The sequence below is a fragment of the Musca vetustissima genome, unplaced genomic scaffold (assembly GCF_032173495.1).
Source record: "Musca vetustissima isolate MV318-11 ecotype Yass unplaced genomic scaffold, APGP_CSIRO_Mvet_v1 utg12664, whole genome shotgun sequence".
NCBI classification, from domain to species: Eukaryota; Metazoa; Arthropoda; class Insecta; order Diptera; family Muscidae; genus Musca; species Musca vetustissima.
Genome location: NW_026885900.1, coordinates 25,407 through 45,753, shown reverse-complemented (window position 1 = coordinate 45,753; position 20,347 = coordinate 25,407). Strand labels below are relative to the sequence as shown.

At 32.4% G+C, this 20,347-nt stretch overlaps 1 protein-coding gene across 1 annotated transcript; it reads left to right on the top strand.

Annotated features, from left to right (window-relative positions):
* The first annotated feature begins 297 nt into the window (after positions 1 to 297).
* LOC133333220 (uncharacterized) lies at positions 298 to 10,311 on the top strand. The gene is made up of 3 exons (XM_061541548.1): positions 298 to 508; positions 3,460 to 3,643; positions 10,158 to 10,311. The coding sequence occupies exons 1-3, from the start codon at positions 298 to 300 to the stop codon at positions 10,309 to 10,311; spliced, it is 549 nt and encodes a 182-aa protein (XP_061397532.1).
* Positions 10,312 to 20,347: the final 10,036 nt, after the last annotated feature.

Here is a 20,347-nt window from a genome sequence, read left to right as displayed (position 1 = left end):
TGGTAAATTTTTGGCTCAACTCTTTTCTATGTTGTTGCTGGCGCTGCTGTTGTTGTTGTCGTTGTTGATTTTATGTTTATGGTATGTCTTGGCTGCAAAACTTTTAGGCCAAGTTTGTTGGTGTTTTTAAGCGAAGCTTGTAATCAGTTGCTTTAATACTTTGCTTAAAAGCGGTGGTCCCTTGAGCGAAAAAGTAGACCTAAACCACGAAATAAACCAGTCGTTGCGTTACAACATATTTTGAAATTTTTGCAAAGGACTTGAAAAAAATATTTAAGAAAAAAAAAATTAAACAAAATGAAATTAAAATTTGTTTTAAATTTAACCTTCATCCCCACGCTGTATGTGTTGTTTGTTTTATTGGAGAACTTTTTAGATAATGGTGTAATGGCCCAAAGTAATGAGCCATTGTTTGAAATACCCGTACAGCTGATCGGTTTTCCGGTTATTGTGGCATCAGTTCGTCTATCACAATTTGCCAAGAAATTGGCATATTCATTGAATCCAAGTAAGTGGTGGAAATTGAAAAGAAGAAAAAAGTGAATTTTTAAAAAAGAAAATGATTAACAAGTTGTACCAATTTGATCTGCCGAAATATTGGAACTTTATCGGTTCGAAAGAAACCTATGTATCTTGACAATTAGAACCGTGACTCTTGGTGAGAGTGTTTATATTCGGATTTTTTGTTTTTATTAAAATGTTAATTGGAATTAAAAAAACCTAATTTAATTCAATCCAAATCCGTAACGGAAATTTTTGCAATAATCCAGTTCATGGCGTAAGACAAACCAATCAAAGTGCATCAATTGAATTAATTGTTTATATTGAAAATAAAAATATATACTATATTTAGAAATAATATAAATATTGGCTATATAATTTACATTTTAATTAATGATTAGGCGTCTGGTGCTAATTAAATCAGAATGATTTTGATTGAAAACAAAATTATTTGGAATTTGATGTATTGATCTAGATTTTGAGCTTTGGAAATAAGTACTGGTTTGAACAGAAAACCCTTCAACTTTGGAACATCTTCAAAAGTATATATAATTCCTATATACATGTGAATATTTAATCCTTAGAACCGAACAGAAAGCATACCCTACTCTCAGAAAATATTCCCAAAAAATTCTTAAAATCGGAAATACTCAAACGATGATCAGGATAAAAGCTAAATGAAGCTAAAACCTCTGTTTACCCGAAGTATTACTAACCCTGTAAAATGATTTTAAATTCAGCCTGGCCGAACGTTTTATACCCTCCACCATGAGAATGACATTTAAAATATCCAAAATTAATGGGGGCTCCTAGAAAAAAACTCATGTTATGATAGGGCTACCGATATATGGGGCTATAATAAACCGGAGATCAATATTTGGAGTATTTTTTGAGTATAAAAAATACCAAATTACAGCCGATTCGGTGAAAAAACGTGTCCTAAATCATCAGAATACCGGATACAGGGCTGTACTGTTATATGGGGGACACCCTGAAACTTGGGTCAATATAAAATTTTATTGGTACGGATATGTAATATTCAATGAGAACCCAAAATACCAAATTACAGCCAATTCGGTTGGGAAACCTGATCAAAATCCCAAAAAAAAAAAAAAACGAAATATTGGGAGGTACCGTTGTATGGGTGCTACCCTTAAACTTAGGTCAATATTAATAATTTTTAGTACGGAGATGAGCTATACATTGAGAACCCAAAAATTGTAGCCAATTCGGTTGAAAAACTTGTCCAATTTCCGCATATTTTCAAATATTGGGATAGAGATCAATATTTCGAGGTTTTGCAAACTATTTGACTGATATGATATAAGGAGCATTCCCATTCGATTGAAATTCTGTGAGGAAATGACCAATGCCTGATTTGAGCCACTATATGATACTCTGTTGGGTTTATCCTGGAGATCCTCTTAGGATGTACATTAGAACTTGATTCTGGCAATATTTAATTTTATTTCGATCTTGAAGATACGATTTCGACGAGAGGCCAAAATTTCGATCGATCAGATAGATATATTAAAATTTGGCAGCATTAATATAGTTCCGCAAAATCCGCAATTATTTCAGACAAATCCTACAGTTTTATATAATGTACAATTTGTAAGGTAATCTGAGCAAGGATCGGGTAAATGTGTAAAAGGACGATGAAAATTTACGAATTTTGATTCATTTCCTTTGAGGATCCTATATAAAATGTAATGATCGACCTTTTTGTAGAATATTTGGAGATCAAAAAATTACGTTTTAGTTCAAGAAAATAAGGATGAAAAAGGCGTTCTAGGACTCGAGATGGAAGGGGACATGTTTTACAAAAGTATTCCCTATTCGATTTGACTGAAAACATGACATCTCAAAAATAACCTGCAATAGCCGCAAACAAAGATTTGTCTCTTGTCAACATAAAACTCATCACGCTATAACTTAAAAACTTGACTTATGGCAAATTTGTCGCGGTTCCTGTATATACTCGGCATGACTTCCATCCCCATAATGAATTTCCTAGCCTTCAAAACTGGGTGGAGAACTGGGATCAAAAGGGTGGAGAATATTAAATGACCCTTAAACTTAAAATTGTTAGAAAAAAGTAACCTTTCCCAACATATTTTTAATTGCCCTCAAAAATGCTTCGCCCCATATTTTACATTCCCTGGCACTTGACATTTGAACCGCTAACCCAATTAAAGCAGTACTTCAATATGCCCTCGTCACCAAAAAACGGAGGGTAAATCAAATTAGTAACATATTTTTTTTAAGCTAACATACATGTACATAGTCAACTAAATGGCTGACTGGGTTAACTGCAGTCTTTCTCCTTCCCTCTTAACCATATGGCTGGTGACAATAGGTCTTCGTTTTTTTCTACTTCTTAAACTTGAATCAAAGCACGTACATGACATGTGGCTGATATGCATATAAGTACTGAAATCTAGCAACCCATTGTTGTGGTTGTTGTTTTTGACGCTGTAAGAAACGTGGTTTTTTGTATTTGATTGAAGCCATCATCATCTAAACAACCAACCATCCATCCATCCGACCATGTTAACAGCCACACTTATATGCTTTGAATCAATCAACAAACATTTCAACGCATGCTAAACGACAAACCTGTCCGAAGAAACCAAATCGAAAATATGGGTCAAGGCCATATGAAATATAAATCCAAAAAAAAAAACAGGGGTATTGGGGAAATACCGCACAAAAACAACAATACGAAGAAAAAATAAACAAACAATAAAAAAAAAACGTAGAGGATGAGAAACCAACCAATATTTAATATGGCTGTAGCCTCTAAAACCAAAAATTTTTAATGTTTGCTGGATAAGATGGCACAATAAAGCGTGAGCTATTTCTGTAAACTCGAAGACTAACAATAGCTAATAATGCTAATCAAAAGTTGTTAATATTTCATGTTGTTGTTATTGTTGTTTTTCTTTCTCTTTCCAGATACTTATCGGGCACGCAGCAAACGTGATACTGCCCATTTGGCTTATGATGCGGAATATGCCCAAAAAGAAATCCAACGGGAATTTGGTCAACGTGCTTGCATTTTGGAGGAACCATGTCGTCTGCATGCCTCACGTCCAGGACGTGCCAGCCAAACACATCCCAATTGGGCGGAAATCTTCAGGTATGTCTGTCTGCTTGTCCCTCTGCATGTTGTTGGAGTTTATGGTCCACTGAAGTCAAAGTGGTATCCCAAATGTCAATAAGCCATCTAGCTATGTTGTTACGGGTGGTTGGTTGTTGCAACCAAATGATGAGGCAGCGTTTACATGTGTAATGAGTTGTCAAGTTTTATGTTGTACTTGGGTTTAACGTTGCCATTGCTTAGCATCGTCATCTTAACATTGATTACTTGCAATTTTTGTTTTCGTTTTGGGTGATTTTTTTGTTCTCTCAACTAAAGATGTCATTGTCAAATGCATTCATTTGTTATTGGGATTCGTTTTTGTCGTTGTAGTTGCAATTGCTTTGCTGTTCGCCAAATGTCTCCATGGCAAAATGTTTTCCAATCAATTTTTATTTGAAAAATGCCAACTCATTTGTGCATAATTTAATGTCTTTTTTCACTTGTCCCGAAGTTAAGTAAAATGTTTTTTGTTGGCTTTTGTCGTGTTGTAGCAGAGATAAACGTTGCAGGGAAACTTTATCTTTGGAGTTGAAAAAAAATCAAAACAAATTTTGTATTCGTGAAAAGAAGTTGTCATCTTTAGGTGCGGTTTGTTGAGGGTTGTGAAGTACAAGTAGGGATTTTAACAAAAAAGGGGAAAATAAACCGAATTAATGTAAACAAGAAAAGTAAATACGACGAGGATTAATGTTGCCAGATTGGAAACAAAATTTGGAGATTTTTTCTTATAATTAGGGCCGTGAAATGTTGATAAAAAATAGTTTGTCTTGTGGGAAAAATCGATTACTGGGATCTGAATCTATTTAACCCTACAATGAATAACCGGGTAAATTAATGAATCATTCTTGAATCCCATAATTAAAAAAAAAATTAAATATTTTTCTATATGAATAATCATAAAAAATTTTGAATGTTTTTGAATGTTCAATAACTGTGGTACCAACAAATGTCCTATGTTGATATGTCCACCAAATTACGACCAACTTGCTTTCAATATCATAAAATTATGGCAATTCCTCAAACCGTCTTTTTCATTCCAAAATTTCAAAATATATTTTTTTCTTGTAAAAACTGTAAAAATTGTATCCATTATCCCCGTTCTTTGTTCATGATTAACATTTATTGTTAATTTACACAGCACAGATCTAAATAAACTTTTTCCTACACACCCCCACCAGTCAGAATATTCAATTTTATAGAAAAACAAAAAAAAAAAAACAACAATTCAGTTTTTATTTCATAATTTTTATATTTTTTGTGAAATGACAACAATATACATAAATTAAAGCGTGGAAAATCAATAAAAAAGTTATGACTGTGCTGAGTTTCATAAAAAAAGAAATATATATGTATGTAGTTATATATTCTGGTGTAATGTTTATGTCATGGCACTGACCTTACTCAAGACAATAGGTAGTGAGGTACTATGAATGAAATAACCAAGAAATTGTTAAAATTTAAGAGGAATAGAGATTTTAGTTGAAAAATATATTAAAAAAATTAGGGAAATAAAATAAATTTGAAAATGGTTGTACGAAAAATATGCATTTCTGAATTCCACAAAAAAGGAAATATTTTGCGTATACTTTATATTTGGTATACAAATATGTATACGCCACTATAATTATTATTAATCATACGCAACCCATAACGAGGCATCACATTTTGAAATTTTTATATCGATTCTAACGCAGATAACGCCAGTAATTTTTCCCTTGAATATATAATATTTTTATATACACCATAATGACTGTGTTTCTCTTTCTTGTTGTTGAAATCAGGATAGAGATCACAATAATTAATATAGACCTCTGAAATGTTGTATAAACTTTGCTAGCACATCTACAATATTTTTTTTATTGCAATTGTGATAAATCGGTCCACGTTTGAGCTTGCCCCCATATAACGGAACAGCAATAACCTTACTCAGGACAATAGTTAGTGAGGTACTGCGAATGAATTAACAAAGGAATTGTGATGAATTATAGAAAGGAAGGTGATTTTTCGTAGAAAATTGGAAATCGATTTGAAAATAAATTGAGAAAAAAAATAAACGTGATTTCCGTAGTTGAAAGAATGAAATACAAATGTCAAAAGAATAAGGTTATATCTTTGCTTATACGTATTACTGAGTATACAAATAAAATATACGCCATCTGTTTTATAATAATTATTAATCATACGCAACCTATAATGAGACATCTCATTTTAATATATATATATATCGATTTTAACCAAGATGACGTCAGGAATTTTTCCCTCAATATCTAATATTTTTATATTCACTCCACTGTCTGTTTGCATGTCCGGCTGTTGAAATAACGATAGAGATCGAAACGATTATGATAGAGCTCTGAAATTTTGTATAGATATTTCTAGTATACCTGCGATGTCTGGTATTGCAATTGTAATATATTGGTTCCTTTTTTTCCACATTGGTATTGGACCCATATGACGGCACCGCTCAATGCTATTTATTTAGAGGAGGGTTATGCGTATACTTATTATTTGGTATAAAAATAATATATACGCCACAAGTACTATAATTATTATTAATCATACACAACCGACAAAAACATTTTATATCAATTTTAACTCAGAAAACGCCAGGGATTTTTCTCTCAATATCAAATATTTTTATATATCCTTCGCCATAAGACATCCGGCTCTTGAAATCAAGAGATAGCAATAATTAATATAGAGCTCTGAAATTTTATATAGACGTTGCAAGTATATCTAGGATATTTGTTATTGAAAATGGGATATATCGGTCCAAATTCTGGGCTAGCCCCCACATAACGGTTCCTCTCAACATGTGGTATTTTGAGAATGTTGGGAACGTTTTTTCATCGAATTGGTTGCAATTTTGTATTTTGGGTTCTAATTGTATAGCTAATCTCCTATCAATATAGGTCATCTTTTTAAAGTAAAACCTGATATTTCCCAAATTCGGTATCTTGGGCTAGTTTCTCAAAAAAAAAAAATAAATAAATAAATAAATAAACGGAAATTTTATATTTGAAATTCTTTTTGGGTGTCAAATCCCTCAAAGTATTTTTGTTTGCTTTTTACCTAATGTTGCATTTCTTTAATTAATAATTACGATTTGTAGAGCACCTGTGGTGCAAAATATTTTCATTTATTTAAAAATATTTTCATTTATTATATGTGTGCAAATTTCAAACAAAGGTGCTGATTTCATTATGAGCACAATACATTTTACAATGAATTCTATTAAAAAGTTTTATTGAATAATTCTGTTTTGCTTTTGTTATCATTTTTAATAATATTTGTTTATGATTAAATTTTGAAAACGCACTCTTACCTCCCAATAACATACAAAAATAATTACTTTATTGTTGCTGACCACAAGTTGTATATTTTCTGGACATTTGTCACATAAGACGAGTGAAGTGACCCTTTTTTTGGGGAAATTATTATTTTTGGTTTCTATTTAAAATAAATTTTGTATATAAGTTTTAATACATTCAAAACTCTTACCACTCTCCGCTCCCAATTTGTGTGTTATGACATAGTACAAATTTTTAAATATTTTTTTTTGTATCGAAACAAGTCTAGGTTATGTGTGTGCACTTGACATATGTAAACTTTGTGAACTCCATTGTCATAAGTGAATGAATGAACGAATAAATGAATGGCTGGAATGGAATGCATAACTTTTTGTTCAAGCAATCTGAGCTAAAGTTACAAAACCTGAATAGGGGCAAGAGTGTGAAATATAATTTCATAGGAAAGGCAAAACTTACTACGAGTACATACATATATGTAAATGTCGTCGTCAGCATCATCACCTTCATTCCGAACAAAATTTCTTGTTATTTTTTGTGATAGTCGTTATGTTCACATTATTAGAAACTTTTGTTCGAGTGGTGCTGTTGTTGTTGTTTACTTATTTGTTTTGCTATTCATTTAGAGAGCTTATTTTAACAATGTGTTGATAATGTAATTTTTTACACTTCACTATCTCACACACATGGAAACACACTCATTCTGACAGACAAAATTTGTAAAGAAACGATTTTTTGTTTATTTAAATTTTGTGTAGAAAAAAAATTTCCGATACAAGTTTTCATTTGTAATACAGAATGGGGTGTTTTTATTAAATTTTGCTGTTACATGGCAATTGTCAAAATGCATTAGATGTAATTCCGAAATTTAAAAATCTCAAGAGAAAAATGTCATATTGAATTTTGAAATAAATGTACAAACAAAATTGAAAAATAACTAAAAAAGCATTGCAAAACATAAGTTTTCTTGTATTGCAAAGGTAAACAAGGTTCTCATATTCAAGACTAATATGACTGCTTTAATTTTAATCCTTCTTTTCCCCATGTTCATGACATTCCCTTTTTGAGATGTAAAGTTTAATTTAAGAATTAAAAATTAAGCCTTTATTAAGACGTAATAACCTATTAAAAATCCTACTCTACTCCATACAAAAAATGAGACTCCATTGTTTTTTCCCCAAGACAATAGAACACTACAGATAGTTCGCTTCATAAAAAACAGAGGGGTCCTGTTTTTATGTTCTTCTCTCATACTCAAAATATCCCCGGCCTTTAGTTGATGTTTTTTTACGTATTTGTCCCCATTGCTTCTATATATATTCTCTACATAATCTTTCATAATAATTTCTCAACTTTCATTTGCACTTGATTTATTAAAAACAATATCACGATTGTCTGTATATATGTGTGTTTGCTCTTCTACTACTGCTACTACTTCTTCTTATTATGATTCTTGTTATTATAGTTACGGTCCTTGTACTTTCAAATGCATGCTGAGGTGGTGGTGGCTGCAATCCTTCAACTGCAGCTGGGATTGGTCTCCTCTTCATTTTCTGTTTGATTTTCAACAAGTCTCCTTTTGTTGTTGTTGTTGTAATACAACTCCAACATTTATTTTATTGTTTCCATGCAAAAGTATTTCACTCTACTTTTTACTACTTATGAGATATTATTGTTTTTAATCCGCTTTTATATTTACTTTACGCTTGTTTCATCCCATGTTACCCGCCATCCCTCCATCGGAGGACATTGCTATTGTTTTCGTTTGGTTTTTTATTTTCGTTCGTAACTATCACCTCCTGTTGATGTCTTTTTTTGCTATTTTTTTAATACAATGCATCATTTTGTTACAATTTTTATATTATTGCAAGATATAAATATATTTAAACAGGGGGACCTAAATAAAAAGGGACATTTTTTGGCGCCCAATTCATATTTTTGGTGATAGGGGTTTGTCTTGAATTCCAAGGATTATTTCGGAAGATTTTATAAACTGTATGTATCATACTCCCACAATAAGGTGAAGTATTTGTTATCCAAAACCTCGAAGTTGGTCAAAAAGCGGTGAAGCACCTCAAACGGTGGCCAAACCAGGACTAACGGGCAGGAAGGTTCTGCTATGCATTTGGTGGGTCTTGAAGGGGATTATTTATTATGAGTTGCTTCTATATGGCCAAACGCTAAATTCTGATCTCTACTATCAACAACTGGACCGTTTGAAGATAGCAATTGACCAGAAACGGCCAGAATTGACCAATAGGAGAGGTGTCGTGTTCCACCAGGACAACGTTAGGCCACACACATTTACAGTGACTCGTCTAGGCTAGCTAGAAAATCTCCCTACCAAAAAAGTTTAAATATCGATCCACCTTTTGATATAGAACCCATATAACGGTACTACACTTTACAGTATTTTGGGGAGTTTGAGTGCGTTTAACAACGAGATTGCCTGTAAACTAGTATATGGCTGGCAAATTTTCTTATTAAAATTTATGAATATTGGCCCATGTTTCTGTTTAGTCCCTACATAATGGGACTCACCATTATTCGGTTTTTTGAAGATTTTGGGGAATTTTTTAACCGAATTGGCCCTAATTTAATATTTTGGGTTCCCATTGGGTGAAATTTTTTCTGTAACAAATTAACAATACCTGTCCCCCATATAATGGTGAACCCATTCTTAGGTATATTGAGTATTTAAGGGTTTTGCCCAATTTTCAGACCTGAGAGTCTGCTATTTGATGTTTCGTATTCTCCTAACATGCAATGTACGGTGGCAAAGCACCAATATAAGAGTCGCGTTCAATTTTAGATATCTTGAATATTCTCCTCAGGTTCGGCCCACCCGAACTTAAAGTCCTTTTTATTTCCTAAAAATATATTTAGTAAAATATGTTATATGATATGAACCCTTCAAAATCTAGCATGATTCCACTGTAATATTTCTCTTTGGCTAGTAATTCCAACGAACTTTATGTTTATAGATCTGAATGCAACACTTTTTTCCGTAGTAGTTGTGAGAGTAGATGCATTAAAACATTGGCTTTATTTTAATATGGTTGCAGTTTATATGGCATCATTTGGATATCAGATATACAGCTTCAAACAAAAGCTTCCAGCAACAACAACAAAAACATCATTTATGTGATTTTTATTTTCATTTTTTTGTTTTCTTTTCTTTTTGTTCCGTTTTTTTCTCACAGTAACTACAAAGTGCAATCAACCGGTATGAAACAATGGTATTTGTTGTCGTTATTCATTGGTGATGCTGTGCGTGATGTACCCCTCTGTCGTTTATTGGCAAAGAGGATGCCATGTCCAGGCGTTGGTCCCTTGCCGCCACCACAACCACGTTAAGGCGGGAGATCCCGAAACAAATGTTAACTGACTGAAATACACGCCGGTGGAGCAGAGTAGGTAGATTACCCAGGACTACCTCTTAGTAAAGTATTTTCTTATGTCCCTTACCGTTACTTTCGTACATCCTGTGTAAATAGCAAGACGAAGAAGACAACAAAAACTTACCCTTTTTTATTTATATTTAATGGCTATCTTACGCTTTTATTTGCTTTTTTTCCAACATTATTGTGTTTCTCTGTACTTTTGCTGTTACTGCTGAAGGACATTGGCTAGAAGGAGGCAATGAATTGGTAAAATGGGGATAAAAAAGGATTCTTACAAGTATGACATGGAACTCCTGCCTCAATGAGTGGCATCAAATTTAAAGACTTTCACAGAGGAGGAAATCAAGGCAAGGTTGTGAGGGTGCTGTGCAAGTGTGTGTATGTGAGTGTATACGTGTATGCTTGCAAAGTGTGGAGCTGAGTATAACCGCAAGTGTTGTTACATTTTCTTTACCCCTTTCTTTGAATGCTGCCTGTATCTGGCCGTGTAATTGCGGTCTTTGATGGCCCTCAACGTAACAGAATACTGTTGCATGGCCAGTAATTTAAAGTGGAATGTAAATAATTATGTTGCATAAATTAAACAAATGTTATTGACATGTGGCCAAGAGATACCACAGTTACATCATATTAAATTTTCACTAAATTACTTTGCCATACAACTTAAGGGAGAAAGGGTGTTTCCATTTTTTTAATAAAAAAGGTGGAGATTATTTCCCTGATCCTAACAAAAAAATTGAATGCATTCCCTTTTTTTCTCCATCCATTGCAAGTTTAATTGTTACTATTTAAAATTTGTTAACTCCACTCCACTGAGACATCATTAAATTTTATTTTTTTTGTTCATTCCTCCTTTCGCTTGAGTTGTTTTTTACGCCATTCAACAATGAATGACCAGCAGTTTTTCATTGTTTCAGTTTTCCATTCTGAGTTGCACAAACAGTTTTCATCTGCTGTTTTTTTTTCATTTCATTTCCAGCTGCCTTAATACAGTTACAAACGATTTCATTTTGTCAGCAATCATCAGCCCCGAACAAAGAGCCATGACAGAAAAAACAACAACAAAACCCAAAACGATTGGACCCAAAGGTTTTTTTCATTAAATTGAAAAAATCGCCAAGTGCAAATGAAAAGCTTGGTAACGGTGGAAAAAAATGCAATTGCAGCGGTCTTTGGATATAAATTCCAACAAATTGTTGACAATATGTATTAAATGTGTGAGTGTGTGTACACTCGCCCTGAAACAACCTCAACAAAAAATGTGATCCCTGTAAATTGTTAAAACAAAAATAAGAAGTTTTGCACATTGCAAGTATTGGCACATTACTGTCACAACAATTCAGCAGAAGTTGCATATTTTTGTTGCGTAAAACTTCAGTCTCTTCATAGGTCCCAATATGTCCATTTACCAAGAACATCATTTACAACATGACATTGCGACGCACCGTCAATTTAAAAGGGGATATATATACATCCAGAAGACAGGGACATAGCCAAAATGTTGTTTATAAAATATTTCAAAACGGTAAAGGGGTTTCTGCCACGTCTCTGTTTGTCCCTCCATGTAACCACACACAAAAAAACCTTTGCATACAGCATCCAACACAATTTAATTTTGCACTTTTATCAGGGGATTTAGTTTTTGCCTGTTTCCTATCTTTTTTGTCTACTTTTTTTTTGGTCTGCTGCAATTTTCACTGCAACAACACGGTATTCACTGTTATACACGCACACGAACACACCGCCCTTACAGCTTAACTTGTTGATTTTCGGTTTAAATGTTACTTGTTGTAAAGGATTCCGCATTTATTTACCTATTCCACAAAAAAGCATACAATAGCAACAACAAAACCTCCCATTGCTGAAGTTCATATAGACAGATAGATTACAGCAATTCATTGCCCCCTACGTGCCGTTGTTTTGTTCTCTTCGCCAATGATCCTTTATTGTTTCAAAACTAAAAAAATATTGAAATTTAAAATCAAAAAAAAAAAAAGCAAACAAAATTGTATATTTTTAGCCATAATAATAATGATTTTTTTAAAAATTATTTATTTTGTTAATATTTGTTTTTAGTTTGTAAGTGTGTATTTTTAATGGTTGAAAAAAAAATAAATGAAAAATTTAAAATAGAAATGTATTTTTTATTATTGCAAGAGTTATTTTATAGCATGGTAAGGGCTTTATGAATATTAAACTATAAATGAAAGCATACTTTTAGGCTGTAATATGAATTTAAAAATTGCTACAGTGTTTCCTTTCGAATTAACAGTATGTATTGTGGGAAATATGATTATTAGTTATTAACTTACTGACTGACTGATTGATGGACTGACTTAAAGATTTATCAACGCCTGAGTCTGGAATATTGAAGTTTGGAGTGAGGTTCACTATTAGTCCGAAGGTGTCAGATATTGCTAGGTTTTTGGAAATTCGTACTAGAACGGCACGAAAGGTACTAAATATGGTGTCATTTGTACATGGCGAACCGGTACAGCTAGATCACTTAAAATTGGAATGAGGGTCACTGATGGAGTGTAGGATAGATGTTCCAAAGTTTTTTTTTCGAAATGTACTAAAATGTGCTTAATTTGTTACAATATCGTAGCATGCAAACGGATAGAGCTATACGCTTAAATGCGAATCAAGATTGAGAAGTTTGGTCGATCCAAACAGGTGGTTTTGGAAATGTGTACTTATATATACGAAAAGTACTAAACAGCACAGAATTTGGTACAATTTTAATTGAATGAAACTGATGGACCTGGAATCCTGAATTTGAAATTAACATTACCGTCAGAGTGTAGGATTGGGATCTGTACTTGGTTCTGAAATGTTTTACTTATCTGTACGAAAATTACTAAATCGTACCATATTTGGTACAATTTGGATTTGGGTGAACCGATGGAGCTGAAATATTGAAATCTGGTACAATTTGAATTTTGGGTGTACCAATAGAGCTGAACTCGAGAAAAATCCGAGTTAGGTTCCCTGTTGGGTTTAGGATTGGGGAAGCTTTGAGTGAACTAGAATCCTGATATTTGGAAATATGATTTTTATTGGATTGTTGAGGTAGGTGAATAAATAAATTTATATTAATGTTAGTACACATTAATATAAAATTTAGATTTGGTTGAACCTATATAGCTCGAGTCATGATGTGGCCGATATTGGTGAGTAGCTTGATTTGCTCTCCTGACTTAATATATGTTGACATAAGTTAATAATTTCCACATTCCCTAGCGATGTAGCGGTCATATGCTAGTATTTTATATAGAAACTGATTTGACTTAATTTTTCTCGATTATTTGTAATTACAGTGGGAAGGTTTTTACGAAACAAAATTTGAGAAATGCCAGGAAAGTCGCGGAATTGGAAAATTTTTAGTACATTATGAGTACGAGTTCCCTGCGAATTTCCACAAACCCAGCCTCATCATACACCTTCGCACAAAAGACATCATTTCAAGATTCTAGCAGTAGTTTTTTTACATAAAAATTTCAAGATTTTACCTACAGCCAAATACAAATAACGATCTGACACAAGACCAGAAGATCGTTGCAATTAATATTTGAAAAGCCATAAGTGTTATAAAAAGATATTTTTTAATAGATTATGTCGGTTTTTTTATATCAAATAAGTAAAATAATAAGTCATGTTTTTCTCAATTAAACTCAGAGCTATCTTACATTGTCCAGCTATCTGCAGCTATCTTACAATGTGTATTTTCTTTTTTTTTCCATAGATTCACTAAGTCGATCAACACATTACATTTTATGTTTATGAATCCTAGGAGTACCTAAGGCATATACCCAAAGCTGTGTATGACATTCGACCTTTAATTTTCACAATTAATAAATTATGATAACACCACTGTATATGTGATCTGTGTAAATTAATTCACCTCTGATCGTTGTAACAACCAATAAAGCTAGATAACAACCCCTATATTATATTTGTGAATAGAAATAACAAACAATAGAGGGCGGTAATAGAAACATACTTAGATAACTTGATAAAACGTACCTTTTAAATTCCTATTGCACTGCTACAAATTAATTTATTGTACTGCTTGCTAGATATTCGAAATTATTTTTTATTTAGCTTTTTTACACTTATTTTGTTTGTTTAACTTTACCGACTGCAAACTAAATTATTTTTGCTTTATCTATGATTTCGAAAATTAAACCACTTTTCTATGGTTCAAAACCACACTAATTGATGAACAAGCTACAAATGAAAGCACATAATTATCTAGATAACGTTTTGGAGCAAACTTAAACCGAATGCGCACATACACAAAGACAAGAAACGAACTAACACTCATTAACCGGGAAACGGAAAATAAACGAAGCGGAGGTGGAGCTTTGGCTCTCCTTATCATGGACACGGAAATGTTGTTGCAAAGTGAACCTATTTTTTGCATTAAAAAGCTTTTTGTTACCAAACGCTCCCAAATATCAAAGAACAACCCGGACAAAGCATATCAGATACATACACAACACTGTCTAATAGGCAAATATTTTTGCCATTTTTGCAAATAGATGAAGGAATATTGTGGAATAAATTTATTACACGATATGAACGGATTGATTTTGTGTTGTATTGAATTTTTTCTACTATTTCACAAACATGTTAATATTATTTCCCCATTTTATAATAATTTGTCAACACAATTAACCGATCGCGACACGGAACGTCTACACTTTATGAACGCGGCGAAAGAACTAAATGTGTGGGCAATTGTAAAAGTCTCTTTTACCGGTATGGGAAATGAAAGCGGCTTAACGAAAGAAGTTTAAACGAAGATATTGGATTGATATTGATTTTTAAGAGAGTTTACATTGTCTCTGAGAGTAGTTCCAAGGGAAACGGAAGGAATAAGAAGTTATTTTTTTTTTAATTTTATACGCATACATACATAACATTAATGTACCGAGCGACACATACACTTTTTGGTACTTCAGGTTTAATATAGGATGGTAGAGAAAAATGTAAACTCTATGAATCGCATGGCTAAATGCAAGACCATGACGCATAAGGCTCTTCGCGTGTCTTTAGAATTGTTGTTTGTTTGTGCTTTTGCATATAATATGCAAGCGACAACAACAACAATTACCAATGTAGCGGAGTGAACATGTAAACAAAGATCAACGATAGATAAAATCTAACCTTGAATCGATTTAAGAAAAGGGATTGGAGAAAAGGGAATTATAATTAAAAAAAAAGAGAAATAAAAAAAAGAAATACAAGTGGGGATTCCAACTTAGAAAGGAGTAACGTATAACATATAATTGTAAGTGAAATTTAAAATTAATTAGTAATGTATAATTAATAAATAAATAAAAATATGAATAAAAGTAGGTTGTTCCCTAAAAGACAGGAAAATTAAAAGATAGAAAAATTCGGGACCATTTAAATATCGAAAAAATTGTGGTATCTTTATATAGGGGTCCTGTAAACATATTTACAATTGTCTGTGAATATATTAGTTACAGCTATTTCAGGCTATAACTGAAGAAGGAGGGATATTGTTAATTTTTATTAGGATGGTGTTCCACCCCTTAATAACACATATTATCGACTTAGGAAAATCATGCCTGAAATCTTCAAAATTCCTAAAATTAGGTATACCGTTATATGGGCGCTATAAAAAATGTGGGTATAGTAAGAAGATTTACCACACAATGAGAACCATAAAACAATTAAAAACGTATACAAAATTCTCAAAATTGTGAGTAATATTACATGGGTAGTTACATCAAAACAAGGACCGAATATAATAGACATAGAATTCAAAGTATACGACAAATATTTCGTTAGTTTTCGGCTTTGAATAATTACGTTATCCTTTCCTGGACACATTGATGTCTATATCTTTATTTGTCTAAAAGTACTACATAGAAAATAATATGTGAACCCAAACCTTTTTAAAAATTAAATATTAAATATCGCTTTCAGATTTTTTATTTAACTAGCACTATGAAAGAATTTATGTAAAATTATCTTCAATATCATTTATAAACTCCACACATTATTGGCCTCTTGAAACATATTATTTTAAGACCCCACACCCATTCTTTTTTGTCCCATCTCTCTATTGTATTACAAAATCAACTTCCCCATCCCTGCCAACCATGCAAGTGGGAAATTTTAGAATTAATCATTAACATGAAATTCTTACCTTGCAGAAACGTTCATGTCCCATTTCTTTACTCTTCTCAACTCTTATGATCAAACAACGACGGCGACTGCGACAACAACGATTTTAGACGACAGAGAATGACACGAAAAACGTAAACAAACAAACCACGGCGGCGATTGCGATGACAACGATTGTTCAGACGACCGAGGTTGACACGAAAAAGGTAAACAAACGAAATCAAGGAAATACATTTTATATTGACAAATAATTATTTATTTATTTTCAATGATTTGACTATTTCAATTAAAACACTTGTTGCAAACACTTTTCACTTTGCCAACAACTTTGATTTACAAAGAGGAATGCAAACATTGATAATGACATGGAGGCAAAAGAACACACAAAAAACAGAAACGAAAACAAAACATAGATGGACCACTTGTAAATAAAAACTCAACACTAAACTAAAAACGCGATTAAATTAGGAAACATATAAAAATTTATAGATGGTTTATTATTCAATTATTACCGAAATTAAAGAAAACACGACTCGCGAAACTCCCGTCAAAACACTCGCGCCCGGCTTTAATGAACACACAAAACAACTGAAGAGTGCGTAATTGTAGAGTTGCCCTAATGAATGTAATTAAATCAAATATGTAATTGATGGCGGACTTCATTCAGTCATTTAATTTCGAGATTAGAGGAGCAAGCAATAACGTGATTTTAAGTATAGAAAGAGTTATTTTAACTTCCAATAAATATCTGTTCGGTGTTGTCGACATGTAAGAATATATCAAATTTGAAAACTCCATCTTAAACATTTCGAGCCCTATCGTTATTTCAAAAGACGAAACTCCTAGCGTAACGGTGGCTGGATTTCCATTTCATTTCAAAAACTTCGATCCTTAAGCTCGACTCAAAAGAGAAAATGTTTAAAAATAATAAATGATCATCGCCCTTATTGGCAAAACTCATAAACATATTTTTGATAAAATCCTATGTCAACTTAGCCTTGTCCATCTGTCTCTCTGTTCGTCTATTGAAATAACTATAGAGCTCGCATTATTTTTTGAAATAGAGTTTTTGAAATAACTGTCAAAAACACCGACTGTCACTTTTTTACTAGGTATTGAATTCTTTCAAAATATGCTAACTAAAATTGCTTATCGTCGACAATAAATATTACCTTACATTACAATACCATACAATAATAGTTAATAAAAATAAATATTTATTGGAAGTTACAATTACTCTTTAAGTATTTTAAATCATGTTATTAAATACTTCCTTAATTCCTAAATTAAATGACTAAATGTAGTCCATCACATTTTTAATCTAATTACATGGAAAAGGGCAACCCTACACTTATTTTCTCTTCAGTTGTTTTGTGTGTTATCATTCAAACCGGGCGCGTGAAATTTGTCGGGAGTTTCGCGAGTCGTGTTCTCTGTAATTTCGGCAATAATTTATTGATTCGTCATTTGTAAACTTTTATAATTAGTTTAAACCAATTCAGTGAATCCAAAATTGTTATTGAAACTGTTAATTTTATCGCGTTTTAGTTTATTTGCATGTTGACCATCTATGTTCTGTTTACGTTTTTTCTTTGTGTGTTCTTTTGCCTCCTTATCATTATCAATGTTTGCATTCCTCCTTGTTAATCAAAGTTATTGGAAAAGTGAAAAGTGTTTGATTCAAATGTTTTAATTGAATTTATCAAATCATTAAAATATAAATTAAAAAATAATTATTTGCCAATAGAAAATGTTGTGTTAAATAAAGTTGGGCTATGTGTTTCTTTCTACTATTTGTTTAAGTAAGTAGTCATGCCGTGGTTTCATTTCGTTTGTTTATGTTTTTCGTGTCTTCCTCGGTCTTCTTAACAATCGTTGTCGTCGCAGTCCCCGCCATCGTCGTTTGATATCTATAGCTCTCGTGAGTTGAGGAGAGCAAAGAAATGGAAATGGAGAGTAAAGAAATGGGCATTTCTTCAAGGTAAGAATTTTATGTTAAGGATTGTTTTCTAATATTACACACTTGTATGGTTGTTGGGAATGGGAATGTTGATTTTGTGATTCAATAGAGTAAAGGTACAAAAAAATCTACAACTTCAATTCACTCACAGCAGGGTTATCAATATCTGTAATTTTACCATTTTGTTGGATCTTTATCATGATGACCAGTGTTAAATTCAAAGGTGATATAGTGATATTTGCCAAATGTTTTGAATATAGCTTTACCACCACAAATTAACGGACCAAACGGTATTAAATTTAAAAAAGCAAAAAGGCAGAAGGTATAATTAACAAACAAATGCCAGATCAGTTAGAGTTGCAAGGTAACATCTTCCCCAAAATTTTTGGATTTCCCCATCCAAGAATTTGGAATGCCGAATGGTTGGATTTTTCACGCCAAGATTATCAACTAATTCATTGTAAATGCGTATCTGAAATTATAAAAATTCCGAAAATTGGACATTTCGTTATATGGGCGCTATACCCAAATGTGGGTATAGTAAGAAGATTTACCACTTAATGAGAACCAAAAATATCGAAAACTAATTCGTTTTAAAAACATATATAAAATCTCAATATTAAGGGGTTCTACTGTATGGAGAGCTACAACAAAACGATGTTCGACATATTCTGTTTTTTATTTGTTATGAAGGTTTATCTTAAATATAAATATAATTTTATTCTTATCGAGTATATAAATGTACATAAAAAATAATATGTGAACCCAACATATTTTTAAAAACTGAAAACATTAGGGCCCAAATGAACCCAACGTATTTTTAAAAACTGAAAATTCATTTCATCACCTCACTTTCACCTATTTTTCAGACAGATTATCCAGTTTATTTTATTTAACAGCCGCTATGAATTGATTTATAAAGAAATGATCTTCAATAGGCCTATGTTTGGGCTTTTACATCAAAGGACGTACATTTATTTTGTTGTTTCGTGGCGTTTTCAGCCCTTAATGTTTCGTCGTGCTACTCCGCATATATTCTGAAAAAATTCAATTAATATAAAATAACTTAAACACTATTAACTTCCATATTTCTTCCATTTTCCATTGAAACCACACTCCTAAAAAAATAACAATGCTATATCTTCGTTAAGCCGCTCTCATTTCCCATATCGGCAAGAGTAAGTTCTAGAACTGCCCAGTCATTTAGTTCTTCCAGCGCGTTCATAAAGTGTAGACGTCCGTTGTTGTGATCGGTCCGTTTTTGTTGCCAAATTATTAAAGAAAAGTGAGATAATAATATGTTTGTGAAATAATTGAAAAGGTTGAATACAAACAAATGTGTAAAATCCATCCGTTCATATTGTGTAATAAATGTATTATGGAATATTCTATTATCGATTGCAAAAAATGGCAAATATGTTGTTAGTGTTCGTGTGTGTATGTATCCCCTAGGCTTTGTTCAATGAAATCTCTACGCGTTTGGCTACAAAAAGCTTTTAATGAAAAAAAGTATGATCCCTTTGCAACAACGTTTCCGCCTTTTCGCGTTAAAGAGAGCAAAAGCTCCACATCCTCTCCGTTGATATTACGTTTCCCGGTGAATTAGTGTTGGTTATGTTTGTTTTTGTTTTACTACGAAAGCTTCGATAGATAAATATGTGTTTTCGGTTTAAAAGTGTTTATCACGTAGTTCGGGTTTCAACCATAAAAGGTGTTTCCATTTTTGTGGGCATAGATAAAGCATACATAATTTAGCCAAGAAATAATATTCGAAATTCGGTGTTATAGAAAAGTGAATATTAAAAAAAACATAATTTCGAATATATATGGAGTGTTAACTCTATAAATTGATTGATACAGCAGAGCG